The sequence below is a fragment of the Limanda limanda genome, chromosome 15 (assembly GCF_963576545.1).
Source record: "Limanda limanda chromosome 15, fLimLim1.1, whole genome shotgun sequence".
Classification (NCBI taxonomy): domain Eukaryota; kingdom Metazoa; phylum Chordata; class Actinopteri; order Pleuronectiformes; family Pleuronectidae; genus Limanda; species Limanda limanda.
Genome location: NC_083650.1, coordinates 4,741,937 through 4,756,298, shown reverse-complemented (window position 1 = coordinate 4,756,298; position 14,362 = coordinate 4,741,937). Strand labels below are relative to the sequence as shown.

The 14,362-nt window shown below is 46.2% G+C and overlaps 1 protein-coding gene across 2 annotated transcripts; it reads right to left on the bottom strand.

Moving 5' to 3' along the window:
* Positions 1–1,125: 1,125 nt before the first annotated feature.
* Positions 1,126–13,919, bottom strand: tbc1d12a (TBC1 domain family, member 12a). Of its 2 annotated transcripts, none has more exons than XM_061087872.1 (13): positions 12,176–13,919; positions 7,909–8,044; positions 5,291–5,448; positions 4,994–5,076; positions 4,766–4,883; positions 4,577–4,683; positions 4,290–4,373; positions 4,083–4,177; positions 3,690–3,761; positions 3,236–3,364; positions 3,036–3,145; positions 2,675–2,933; positions 1,126–2,536 (listed from the first exon to the last, which is right to left on the bottom strand). In XM_061087872.1, the coding sequence occupies exons 1-13, from the start codon at positions 13,675–13,677 to the stop codon at positions 2,465–2,467; spliced, it is 2,925 nt and encodes a 974-aa protein (XP_060943855.1). In that variant the 5' UTR covers positions 13,678–13,919; the 3' UTR covers positions 1,126–2,464. The 2 variants fall into 2 exon arrangements, with proteins under 2 accessions (XP_060943855.1, XP_060943856.1); XM_061087873.1 differs by having other exon boundaries at positions 5,291–5,439.
* Positions 13,920–14,362: the final 443 nt, after the last annotated feature.

Sequence of the window (14,362 nt, the reverse complement as noted above, 5' to 3'; positions counted from 1 at the left end):
GAAGAGGCAACGCTGCTCAGGTTTCTGGATTATTCATCTCAATCTAAACCATATTGCACATATTGTATTTTCCAAATGAGTTTGAGGACAAACACAACAAATAATCAGCGTCTTTTACCTTCAACACGTCCGGGTTTTGAGATTCACGTTGTTTTAAACCTCACCGACGACAGCGGATGTTTCCCCGTCATGTTTAGAATGAGTGAGGATCCTTTCTTACTGTGTTTATTTATATTGCATATCAATTAAATACGAATTATTATCAGAAACATTTAATCTGTTGTTTTTCTGTGAATGACTGCATTTCATGTGGAATGTTACCGAGTCTTCTAAACAGTTGAGTGTTTTTTTTTAATGAATCTACCTGACGACAAAAATCCAGACAAACCGGTTCAGTTTTGAAATGCTGCTAAATGACTCTGACATGAGTGAAAGGAGGAATGATCTCACAAGCAAAAGAAGTATTTGACCTGTAAAACATCAGTTGTTAGTCTGAGTGTTGGTGAGCAGAGGAACGTTGCACCTGAAACCTCACGACCATCGTTTCCGTTTCCTGAGTCTTCGAGATGAAGAGAATCAGAAAGTTTTTCTATCTTTATCCGATGATCTGTCACAGACTCGTAGTGGAAACTATTACTTTTTTAATTCATATTCAAACTTCATCTCCAGTCTTTTTATTGTAAAGTGCTTCATTAACACTTTTGAAAAAACAAGCGTGCGCTGCTGAGAGTTAGTGTGATGTCAGAGATCATGTGACGTCCGTCAACCACGTTGTCATGGTTTCAGTGTCAAGACCTGGCTTCTGATTGGCTGATGTACAACAACAACAGCTGAGTCGTATTGGTGGAGTGATTTAGTGTAAGAGCAGAAAACAAGGCGAGGGAGACGTCGGAGAGATAAAGATTTTGTAGCTGAAATATTAAAAGATGATTTTACATGACAGCAGTGACACATGTTTTAATCTTTACGACGTGAGTGTGTGTTTCTGTTCTTCCTTCTGGTTTGACATTATTAAATTAAGGAAGAATCTGGTCGTTATCATCGAAGTGTGTGTGTGTGTGTGTGTGTGTGTGTGTGTGTGTGTGTGTGTGTGTGTGTGTGTGTGTGTGTGTGTGTGTGTGTGTTTGTGTGTTTGTGTGTGTGTGTGTGTGTGTAGAGTTTGGGATGAACTGGTGCTGAGGTTTATATTTAATAGTGTTTAAATCAGAGGAGTGTTAAAAACAGTCCTGTGTGAAAGATAAAGATTTGGATAAATTGCTGAGTTTCTAGCATTGATCGTTGTTGACGTGGTTATTATTTTTGTAAAAACCTGTTTTAACGCTAACCTTTGTGTGTCCATACGACTCAATGCCACACAAACTCGAACAACAAATAAAACTATTTTAACAATCAATGATGAGTCACATGATGAACGTTCACGATGACGCGTCGGTGCTGCAGGTATAAAGTTTCCTGACAGAAAATCTTAATTGAACACTAATTGTAAACTGCGTCATCCTACATTCAAAGTTGTTCCACCAAATTTTAAATTAAAAAATGAAAGGCATCATCAGAGTTTTTTAGATTCTGGAGATTATTTCAAATTTCAGATTAAATACAAAGAGGAAATAGTTGCTGAAATCAGTTGAATAATTACTGTCCTGTAAAAACAGAATATGTTATTATATTAGTTTTTTACTCAATGAGGATCAATGATTCAACGTATTCTGACTTATGATTTGGAAAATCTACGTTGTACACAATGTCTTTAAGATTCTTACCATGTTATTTTCTAAATGTCAAGAGATTTTAAGTTTAAAAGGTTACAGTTTAAAGTTGGAGCCTTATCAATCGTCTGGTTCGAGCTGAAAAAGCAGCAAATGAAACAACAGTGCGAGATTTTAAAAAAAACACGAAGACCGAAGTTAATTATTAAACCACAGACGAGTCAAAGCCTTCAGAAATTGATTAGCACCGAAACATTAGAGCTGGAGGCTGAGAATTACACACGGAGAAATACTCGCTCTTAGTGGCGTTGACGTCCCGACACGGGGGGGGACAGGATCACCAAAAACCAATCAAAGGCCAGGATCAAGTGTTTGCACCCGGCCAGCGGCTGAAAGTATGTTTGATTTTTCCATCTTTGATACGCTGGTGAACCATGACGCTGCTGCTTCATCAAAACTAAATCTCTACGTGAAATACTGACAGTGGCTGTGTAGGTTTGACCGACCGCTCTGGTCCCTGCGCAGACTCCCGGGGGGGGGTCGTTCGTCCTTCACCGACTTGGAGGCTCAAGCTGACGGTTCCTCTGACCTCAGCCTGGTGTTTGCTTCGAGCTTGGGAGTGAAGAGTTTAGCTTGAAGCCACGCAGCCTCAGGTGTTCGCTTCAGTGCCGACAGGACGAGCTCACATTCACCTCTGAAGTTCCCGGCCGCCTGACGCCAGATCCGTCCTCCTCCACAGCAGCGCTCGGCATCAGCAGTTAACTTCTCAACGCCGGGCTGGTGTTCTTATCCACCTCTTTGATTCCTTCCTTCGTCAAAGCAGAAAACACCTGTAACAAAACAGAACAAATTAAAATGTCATTTGAGTCCCTTGTGAATCAGAACATAAAATATCATCTGATTTAATTTAACATCTTTCTAGAAATGTAAAGTGAAGAGAAAACTCTTCCTCTTCCGCAGCAACGGACCTGAGCCCAGCGGCGGTTTCTGCTGATCATGTGCGTGTTGGCCATTGCGACGAAGAGCGTGTGCGACTGCAGGTCGTCCGGGAGGCGCGTGAGGAACTGAGCGATGTGGATGAAGTCCATCTGCAGCAGGACTTCCTCGAACAGACGCAGGATACCCAGGCCCGTCCGAAACAAGCTCTCCTCCCCGTCCCGACAGAAGACGTCCCACACCCGACACGCCACGTCCAGGGGGAGGGACTTACTGTACAGCGTGAAGATCCTGCACAGACGGACACTTTAGATTACTCAGGTGTTGACTGTTGCTCTGAATGAGGAATCAGAATGATATCATTAGCTGCTCAGTGGAAGACAGCAAACTCACCAGTCGATGAGATAGAGGTCAGGGGTCAGGCTGTTCGACTGGAAGTGGCTGAAGAGACGAGGAAGATTCTCCTCAAAGAAAATCTCAAAGGCTGCAAAGTATTTCAACATCTGACAAAGGGAAGAAAAGGAGGCGAAAAACAAAGATCAGACGACAGATAAAACAGACGAGGAAGACAAGTAAGGTGAAGATGGACGTACCAGTTCGTGGTCGACCCTGAAGAACGCCATCTGACAGGGTTTATTGAGCAAGTTGGCGAAGGTGATGAAGGCCTCGGCCTCCTCCAGGTTCAGGATCAGAACAGCAGCGATGAACGACATCCCCTGAACCTGCAAACACACAAACACAGACGTCACATACGCGTTTTTGTTTCATCGGTTTCATTTAATGTTTCAGCTTTAAAATACACACACAATTCCCACAATCCACTTTAAGAGGCACATGCATTTAAACATTCTAGATTCCAATCAAACCTCTAAAGATAGGAAGCTTTTAGCAGAAGGTTAGTGACATGGGGACTCGTTCATGTGGATGAACCCTCTCAGCTCAGGGTCCCAAACAATTGCCCTCTTTACCGCCGCTGTTGCGATGCCCCTGAGTCTGTTCATCATCGAATATCATTACTCTGAGGGGGAGGAGGAAAATCAAACTCACGTAGCCGATGTCGGGCCTGTAACAAGTGTAAGCTCCGAGAACACTGTGGAGGAGGTCGTGGTACGGACCGCCCTGAGGAGAGAGGAGGGAGGAGAGAGGAGAGAAGAGAGAGGAGAGAGGAAGTGATGAGATCGCATCATTGTCCTAAACGCATCAATTAGCGACGTCACAATTACCTGAAGTTTTACTTTGTCTCCTGTGAAACCTCAAACATCAAAACTTCACTTCCTGATTTACAAAACTCTGACGTTTCATCTTAATAATAGGGAGGGATAACTACTGGTGTCAGTGTTTTTTTTTCTGGAATATTGTCACTTCACCCTCAACCTTTTTAGAAGTGACAGCCGACAGATTGTTGTCACGGTGACAGAAACTCAAGAGCAGATGCGTTACCTTCTGGAAGATGAAGAGAGACGGGAAGGTTCTGGAAATGTCCAGTTTGATGAGGTCAAGACTGGACTCTCTGTCGGCCAGAGACGCTCCTCCATCTGCCAGAGACACACACACACACAAACACACACACACATTGAAAGGTTTAGTTTTCAGTTCCGTTTGTTTGACAGCAGCAGAGACTCGTTTCACGCCGCGGCCGCGCCCTACCACTCTCGTTGTCGTTCACTGAGCTGGTCTCGCTGTAGCTCCTCCACTTCTCTTTGGCTCTGGACAGAAAGATCTCGTACAGCTCTGCACCAAAACAGAAAAACACGTCAAACCAGGATCAAGGCTGGATCGTAACATCTTTTTAAAACACCTCACAAAGACATCGTTTCATTTCAAACAGGCTCTGTGACCCAACTGGAGGAAACTTCATTTGTTGGAGCTATTTTCAGCAGCAGATTAATCAAGTGAGAGTGAATAAAAGATTGTGTGAGTGTGTCAGATCGTACCTGCCGTGATGTTGAGCTCGTTGCCGATGGCGAGATTCCAAACTCGACCTCTGACGCTGGGAGGAAGTCCCTGCCACCACAGGTCTCTCACCCGCCTCGTCCCCTTCCTACACACACACAAACACAGAGTGAGCTAAATATACACATAAACTGTATTAAACACACACACACGGAGCAGAGCGGACGTACATGGTGTCCCAGTGAGGGAGGATCTCAGTGTTCCAGATGACCATGGCGTTGGAGATGATGTCCTCCTGCCGGTGTCTCTCCTTCATCTGACGCTTCTTCCTCTGCGCTTCTTTCAACTCTGAGCGAAGGACACACACACACACTCACACTGAACATCTGTCTTCGTGGGGACCAGTTTTAGTTTTAAACCACTGCGCTGAGGACATTTCAGCCCGTGTGTATGTGTACCTCTCCTCTTTGCTCCTGCAACCATCTCCTCATATTCCAGTTTGTGTCGCTGAGTTTCCTCTTCAGATTTGGCCGGAAGGTTCCTGAGGGAGAGAGAAAGAGAATCAGACGGACGAATGGACGGATGGATGAACGGAAGGAAAGATGGATGGATGGACAGATAAGCAGTTTCAGTTAACAGGTTCAGCCCTGGGGACTCCTTCTCTCTTTCTGTGTGTTCTCGTCTTCCTCCTGCGTCTCTCACCAGATGCTCACTGTTGCTAAGCGACTGTTAAGACGATCACAACTGTTACTCACGCTGGTCGATCCTCCAGGATGAGAGCTGTGGTGGAGAGAGGCTCAAACTCCAGGTTCTTCCTCCTCCCTGCAGCTGGGGGGCGCTCCCGACACGGAGACACATCTGAGTCTTTCAACTCCTCATCTTCCTCCTCATCCTCTTCCTCCTCCTGTGGAGACTACAGTTCAGAAAAAAATTGTCTCCAAGTCTCTCAGTGCTTCTTACAGAGCAGTGACTGAACATTGTTTTCATTCAAATTCCTCAAAATCAAGAAATTCTTGATAAAAATGTCAATGAGCACGAAAAATCAGAAAAATGGAAGATCAAACATCTGCAATGCAACAACACCTGGATGAAATATATCTGTAGATTGTGTTAAACGTTCAAAAGGATTGATAACTACTGAACAGACCGTGAGATTAGTTTTTGTGTAGTTAAAATAATTTAACACTCCCCCCACACACACACAATCAGAACCCTTGTTGGACGTCGACAGTTGGAGTCTGAAGAGAGCTCCATCTGTGTGTGTGTGTGTGTGTGTGTGTGTACTCACACTTGCACCATCAAAGCTGACAAATACAGGTGTGTGTTTGTGTGTCTCTCATTTTGTGTGTGTCCAAATGTACATTACAAAAGATGTGGCTGCCGCTTAATGAATGTCAAGACTTGTGTCCGTGTATGTGAGTCTAACGGTCGAGGCACTGCAGTGTGTGTGTGTGTGTGTGTGTGTGTGTGTGTGTGTGTGTGTGTGTGTGTGTGTGTGTGTGTGTGTGTGTGTGTGTGTGTGTGTGTGTGTGTGTGTGTGTGTGTGTGTGTGTGTGTGTGTCCTGCACAACAAACAGTTCATTCACAGGAACAGAGCAGCTGTGGGTCAACAAGACAACAAGCCCTTTATAAACAGAGGTCTGAGCGTCGCCAGCAGAGGGCGACGACTTCCCTCAGACTCTGACAGCTTCACTGGGAGTTCAGCCTCATGTATGAAATCATGTGACTGATCCAGAGATTTCAGAAAAAAACTCTATCATGAAAGCTGCTTCCTAACATATAAAAACACTCTGTGATACAGAACTACATTGTATTATAGTTATTATATAAGTCAAGTATAAAGGTCACCGTATCCATGGAGATGTCCACCAACATTATTTAACTGCTGCTTTTTAAAAATCATAATGGAACAACTGAACTTTTTAATAACAGTTTGGAACTGAATTTAAACAGTTACATTAAATAGCTCAAGCAGTTATGTCTCGTACTGTAAACAAACTGAAGAGAATCATCACAGCTGCCGACACGAGACCAGGGAGCTTCAGACTTTGACGAGTTACTGCTCCACGTTTCAATCAACGGCAAACATCAATATTTTCATAAATAGCGCTGCTTTCATGTCTATGTTTGATACCTGAGTGGATCAAAAAGGTTCCTCTTCATCTGGTCTGTTGTGTCAGCTGCACTTTGAACTGGGGCTAATGGTCTTTTTTTTAATAAATTGTCCATGTACACAGGTGTAAAGACGCAGACTTCAGGCCACAACAAAAGCCTGTTGATCACTGATGATGAAGATTACTGCAGATGATCACATTAGATGACGTCAGTCATTCCTCCTCCTCTCCCTCCTCCTCTTCTCCTCCCCCTCCTTTCTCCTCCTCAGTTGTGTATCTGACGTGTCAACCAGCTGAAGCCAAACCACATGTGGTTCACTCCTTTCCCTGATGAATCATCTGAATCTGGCAGCTGTCATGTGAGCAGAGCGAGCGCTGAGGCTGGAGGCTGTCAAATGCTTTTGCTGTTAGCGTTGCCGGGCCTGCATCCTCCGAAAGGTCAGATGCACAACAACAGCAAGGACAGCTGAGATTTGGCATCTTGCTCAAAGGCACTTTAGCAAAGTGGGAACGTGCCACTAATGGATGAGACGAAAGGGACACAGCTGCTGCCTGACAGGTTTCACTGATGTGAAAATCAAACGTAGTTTAATTAAATTCAGCCAGAACGTGTGTGTGTGTGTCCAGGATGGCACCTGCTCTAGTTGGAAGATGAACTGCTGTGTGTGCGTATGTCGGAGCCTTATACAACACAACAAGTGGGACTTACAGGGGTAAATTGTGTATGCTAGGCAAATTCCTCCCACAGTCTGCAGCTGGAGAGACAGATGATCACACACACACACACACACACACACACACACACACACACACACACACACACACACACACACACACACACACACACACACACACACACACACACACACACACACACACACACACACACACACACACACACACACACACACACACACACAATATATTTTACAGTCTTACTCCAGCGGTTGTATGTAAACAGACACAAGCTGACAGCGTTACTTATCGCAGCCTCTGAAGATTGGTACAGACAAACACAACTCAACGGTCGGACCAATCACACGTCAGTCATCTTCACCTGCACTTTATATTCAGCTGTTTACAGAACCACTAACTCAACATGGAGGCTCTCACAGGGCGAGAGCTGGTTCAGGAAATACAGATTTATTTCTATTTTGAAGTCTCCTAAAACATGTAACGATGCTCTGGACAATTATCAACACCAGAGGGTTTAAGAGGAGGAGTGAATCAGCAAGATGATGAGGAGGTGAAGAACCAACCTGCTGATTGGCCACTGTGGAGGCTTGGTCTTTAGTTGGATCCGCCCCTCGGGGTCCTGTCTTGCCAAACAGTCGCCATCCTGCTGCATTATGGGTCAGTGCCTTCGGCTCTTTGGATTTCCTAGAAAATAGGCTCCTAAAAGGGAAATGAGAAGAAAGACTCAGGATTTGTGATGATGGGCTCACACTAAAGTGGGTGAAATGGTGTTTAAATGTATTTACTTTCTCGAAAAAAGATTCTCTGGACTAGACCAAAGCTGGAATTGTTTTTGTAAATCTGTTTCCATGGTTTACGATGAACAGCTGTTTTCCTCTAAACCTTAAAGTTGCTGATGCCAGATGCTGCAGATAAACGGTTTCAGTTCCTCAAACGAACTCAGGAGAAAATCCAGCGAAAAACACTAGGAGAAGTAATGAGGTAAATTCACCCTCATCATCATTCTGACCACAATCGTGCAACTGCAGCAGATTCTGCAGATGATGACGACGGAGGGGAAAGAAAGAAGCTGCCAGGTCGACAGTCTGAGGAGGAGGAGACAAAGGGAAGGAGGGAGAGGAAGGAGAGAGAGGAAGTGTGAAGCAACCACACACACACACACAGCTACAGGTGCTGCTCAGGTGTCGGCAGAGAACAAGGATTCTTTTCATCCCAGGCACAGTTTGATGAAACCAACACATTGTGAAGCTTTGTGTTTTATTTCTCTCTTGTTTGAATCGAGACGACCTGACCTGTTGTATCTGACTCACCAGCACTGTCAGCTCCTCGTCTTCTTCAATAAAGATTTGTGTATTTGTTAATTTGCAGAAGATGAAGCTGAAACCTCGCAGGGCTCCGTTTTTTATTTCATGTTTTTTTTTTGTTTAAACCACAGTTTCACCAAAGCTTCCCAGAGTCAGAGAGCAGCCGTGGTGAGACCAGACCACAGTGACGAAACATGGAGAAAACAACTTCCTCTTTTTATTTCTGGTTTGTTGTTTCACTTGCTGCATGAGTGAGAGAGAAGATGAACATGTAGCCGATAGTTTTCACCCAATGTCTGTAACTACTTCTCTCCAAGTCAAACGAGGTTCAGTTCACGAATCACAGCAGAGGATGGCGAGTGAATTGTGAAGTTAATCTTTTAATAAACAAAATCCATCATTCTTATTATTTCACTAATTTGAAACATAGGTTGTGAGCTGGTTCTTGTAATCTCCCTGATTTTACAGGAGGATAAATTGAACCATGAAAAGGTCAAAAACGTTAAACACAACACAAACAGACGTCTGTCAGAGAAACAGTCTTCAGGCAGCGAGTGGTTCATTTAAATAAAGAAACATTCCTGCTTCTACTTGATCCTCCCCGTCCTGCCCTCAGCTACGCTGTGAAACAAACAGCCAGCGTGGACATTTTCCAGCACTGCTCCGTCTGTCTGGATATCCTCTAAAACGCCTTTGAGGCCCGAGTCCAAAACCTGGCTCACACTGACGGAGATTTAAAAAACACAGATTTTACTCCACCTGCCAGTCGGACAGGATTTTCTCTGTAGACAAACAGAGAAAGATCTGCCCCTCAGGCTGTGAACATCTCTCTGTACTGAATTATAAAATACTCTCAGGAAAAGACAATGTTTTAACTCTATTTAACCTTTTTTTACCTCCTCATAAAAGAATGTCTTCAGGGTGCAGGGACAGACTTTACGATTTATGACATCACAGACACTGCAGCCACACAGTCTGATGACGACATTTTCTTTCAGCTGTAAAACCTACAACTGCATAGTCATGTAGACTTAAAGTCAGAGTGATTTACAAGAAACAAATCCTCTTGATATGTAGTCTGACATCATGTTCATGGTTCTGTCTTATAATCGGACCTCTCCTTTATAAACAGACGCTCGACCAACCGCTGTCGCCACTTTTGTCTCCCTGACAACCCTGAGCTCTACACTGAACTACAGATTTTCACCTGAAAGTATCAAGAGGTTCTGTATATAAGAACGCAAATGTCTGAGTCAGTTGCTCCGAAGATTTGCTGGAGTTTCTCCTGCTGCCACATGGTAAAAAACTCAGAATAATGTCAGAGTGAGTCCAGGTGAGAGTACAGCAAGAAAAGTTCTTGAAACTTCAGTGAGTGAGTGGACTTGTTGATGAGGTTTCTCACACGTGAGGGACGTGAAACTGGAAGAACACAAATATCTTATGATGAAGAAGAGGAGCAGAAGACGAAGACGTCAGTGTAGATTTCTTTCACTGAGTAGTTTAATGTTTGAGATGGAAACAGTTTAATGTAAAAAAAAACTGTTTAAAAGTTATACTCATGTGTTGATAATAAAAGGTAAAGGCTGGAGAATTAATCATTTATAGATATTTTTCTTTCTATACTATTTATTTTATAAACGATCAATTATTTATTGCCTCTGTCATTTAATTTCCCCTTTTCATTTTTAAATACTTCATTAATAGTTTAGGCAAAGAAAATAATAGAAGCTATGTGTTCAGAGTGTAAAATTACATGGTGTGTAAAATGTATGATGAGAATCTTTACTTGTGCACCTGTTGAAACCTGACGTGTCTGAAATAGCATCTTTTCAGGAACCGAGAACCTGACGGGCGCAGCAGCAGCTCTCGTGTGCGGCGGCTAAACAACGTGACGGATCAGCACGATGGTCGACTCGGCTTCAGAGACAGAAAGCAGAGGGAGCTGTGAATGTGGGCTACGCCCTGAGGAAAGAGGCTGCACAGAGTCGATGCTCATTTAGTCCTGCTGTATCACTGACGGCTCACATGCTCAACTAGGGCGTGATTAGCATGTGAGCTGTTACACAGGCTCAAGACTGGAGCTGTGAGATCCTATGAAAAGACAAATATAAGTCAAACGGTCCCGTCGCAGAGATCACGTCCTCTGAAAGGAGACAGATCCTGTTCAATTTCACATCGATCACTTTAATTAATGTTAGGACTGTAAAATGTTTACATGTCCACTTCCAGAATTTCCATCGCTGCAGCTCCTCTTTTCAGCCTCTGTCTCAAACACTTGATTTTTAGCTCCTGTCTCTGTCAGACCCACAGTCTGCTGGTCTCCTCTGTTGTGATTGGTCCACTGCTGCCAGCCTCTGCTCTCTCTTTACCTGAGTGTGTTAGGGGAATGGGAGAGAAGCCGCTTGGCATGCGATTGTGGGTCAATGTGTAAATATCAGTTGTGTCCTTCCTTCAGGTGAGTAAAGAATATTTTAATTAACTGAGAACTTTCCACACCTGAGTTTTTGTGGTACGCAGACGCTGCTTCGTATACACAACTCGTGAGCACATGTAGGTTTGATAGCAGCTGTTTTAGAATAAGACACAAATTGTGGTTTTATATATTGGATATAAAATAGGGCGGCTGTGGCTGAGGGGTAGAGTGGTCGTCCTCCAACCTGAAGGTCGGCGGTTCGATCCCCAGTCTGAACCATCTGCATGCCGAAGTGTCCTTGGGCAAGATGCTGAACCCTCAATAGCCCCCCATAGAATAACAAAGTGCTGCAAGTAGATGCACTGTATGAATGTGTGTGTGAATGGGTGAATGTGAAACTGTACTGTAAAGCGCTTTGAGTGGTCTTCATCAGACTAGAAAAACGCTATATAAATACAAATCCAAAATCCATATCGCTTGGTGTTGACGGCACTGGTGGGTCTGATTGTGTGTCAGATACCCGTCCAAAGTCGGTCGGTGAGACGGGACCTGAGGGGTCGGGTCAGGTACGGTCACAACTTTCGGTAACATCAACTCAAACACCTGCTCTGCACTTTCATTGAAAACATCTCACTGCCACGAAACAATAAAGAATCTGTGAGTTTACTGTGCACACGTGTGTGACTGTGTGAGTCCAAGTGTGTGAGTCCATGTGTGTGTAAGACACCTTGTGTGAGACCATGGTGTAAGAATAGTTGTTTTCTGTTTAACACTATAAAAGTAAGACTTGGTGTGTTCTGGCTGCTCTTCACAAAGTGTTTTAAGTTTCTTCATCAACTCCCTGGCAGTGAAATCTCCCAATAATCTCGATCAGCTCATCCAGACATTCTCATAACTTTTTACTGGGTTATTGGCTGAAGGAACTTCGGATAAAGTCCGGAAAATCTGACTGAGACATTCCCGTTCTCACATTCATCCCCTCTGGAGAATGTCCGGAGTTCATGGGTGTGTGAAAGCAGCTGTGTGTTGTGCAGTGAAAACTAATAACTTTTGTTCTTTATATATTTATGGTGATGGGATGAATAACATCATGTCTGGACACTATATATTTACCTGGTGAAGAAGTCAGCGATGCCGAACCTCTTTGGCATCAGTGTGCCGTCCGAGCAGTCCGTGTGGTCGCTCAGGTCCGGGAGTTTGTCCGGAGCACTCTGTCTCCGACCCGCCGCCTCCATCGCCCCCCGGCACTCCTCCATGTACCCGGCGTCTCCAAAATAAAAGCCCCCATCCTCGTCCGGGGACAGCGGGGTGGCGTCGCAGCTCAGGGACACCGGGAGGCCGGGGTTAGTCCTCAGGCTCTGCGGCCTGACGGGTAGACTCAGGTCCCCGAAGCCCGCCTCGTCCTCCTCGGACTCGTGCTCTGACAGCGGGCTGTCGCCGGTTGGTTCACCGGGGGGTGACGGGCTGGGTGAGGGGGGTTTGGCACTTGAATCTGGGGTGGGGGAGACCTCGGGGGAGGGAGGGAGCTCCGCGGCAGCAGGAGCATCCTCCCCGGGGCACTGAGGGACCTCGTCCCCGCTGCAGTCCCAAGTCTCTCGCCCTGTCCCCGGGTCCACATGGCTGTCCCAGTCTGAGTCTGAAGAGTCACATGTTGCTCTGGAGCTGATGTGTAAACCCCCGTTGGCTAATTTCACTTCCCCGCAGTCCACGTCGCACACACCGGGTCTGGAACACACTGCTGTCCGGTTATAAGCGGTGTCCACCCCGGGGTCCTCAATGTCCACCCCCCAGGGGTCCTCAGTGTCCACCACCCCGGGGTCCTCACTGTCCAGCCCGGGGTCCTCAATGTCCACCCCCCAGGGGTCCTCAGTGTCCACCACCCCGGGGTCCTCACTGTCCAGCCCGGGGTCCCTACTGTCCACCTCGGGGTCCTCACCGTTCACCCCAGGGTACTCAGTGTCCATCACCCCCACCCCGGGGTCCTCTCTGTCCACCTCGGGGTCCTCACTGTCCACCATCCCGTTGGACATGTCTAATGCGCAATTCCCCTGCTGCTTCCCCGGGCATGGCAGCAGCTCGATGGGAAGACAAGTCCTCTGAGCCCCGGTAACCGCACCACCGCCCATCGGCTCCTCTCCTCCCACGGCTACATCCGGGATTCCCCCCGCAGATTGCTGCAGCATCTGCAGACCCGTGTCCAATGGAACCCCAGTCCCGGGCACAGCCGGACAGGAAGCGGCTGTGCCCGCTGCTCCTCCCTCCTCCAGGGCCACCATGGCCGGCTCCTCCTGACACCGTGACTCAGTGAATCCGTTCAGGCCGCAGTGGTCCCCGACACCCCCCGACCCCACACACCGGTCTTCCAGGCGGTCTGTCAGGCTCTTCTCTACCAGCATCACCTCATTCTGTACCGGGGCCGGATGTACCGACGTGTCCGTGTTTACATTCCTTCCGTTACCGGTCACATAGAAATGGCCCTTCCCGGCTCCCGGACCCCCACTGACACCGGCTAGCAGTGCGATGCTGTGGTCTGTCAGAGCCCCGAGCCCCGCTCGCACTCCTCCGGCCTCGTCGGTTAAATCGAAGCAAAGCGACCCGCCTCCGGTCTCCTCCATGTCCGCTCAGTCCGTCGACAGAGCCCCGGCCTCGGGCGTGAGATCCCGCGACGAGTGCCCGTGCCCGGTGGGCCGAGCTCCGCAGCAGCAGGTTCGGATGTTCCGGGAGGAAGGGGCAAGCATTTTAGCCGGAGGTGCCGCAGCGTTGCCCGGAGAACACCGGGAGAACAGCGCTCGTTCCCGGTGAAGAAGAGTGATTAAATCCCACCAGCGCTCAGCTGCGGAGCTGCAGCCTCAGTCCGCCGCCATCATGAAAATACCCCAACAATGACGTCAGCGCCTCCCTGTGCTGTGATTCGCTAAGCGGTTCGCACTGACGCCTGCTGGTCACTTCCTGTAACTGCAGCAGTTTCTTCAAAATACAGTAATAAGTGTTGAGTTTTTTTATTCTTGGTTTTATTGAACTTTATAATACAGCACTATTCAAAACTTTATCAATAATATTCATATAAAAAAATAAAAAAATAATTTGATTTAGGGTCATGATCAATTAATAAATTCACTTTATTTATCATGTATTTATAGATCATTATGATGGATCGTGGTGGCAGCTGATCCTTTACTATGATCACAACAAGACACATATTCTACCTTTAGTGACAATAACTCCTCAATTCATTTGTCATTGCAGCTCCCTTCATCTCTATCAAACATTTTTTTATGTGTAAATACTTTAAACATTATG

Bases quoted from the DNA above. Each gene is read 5' to 3' on its own strand.
- tbc1d12a (XM_061087872.1), bottom strand. From the start codon at position 13,677: ATGGAGGAGACCGGAGGCGGGTCGCTTTGCTTCGATTTAACCGACGAG. The intron at 8,045-12,175 runs GTAAATATATAG...TTTCCCTTTTAG, and splicing joins ATCGCTGACTTCTTCACCAG to GAGCCTATTTTCTAGGAAAT. The intron at 3,365-3,689 runs GTGAGTTTGATT...GTGTGTTTGCAG, and splicing joins ACAGGCCCGACATCGGCTAC to GTTCAGGGGATGTCGTTCAT.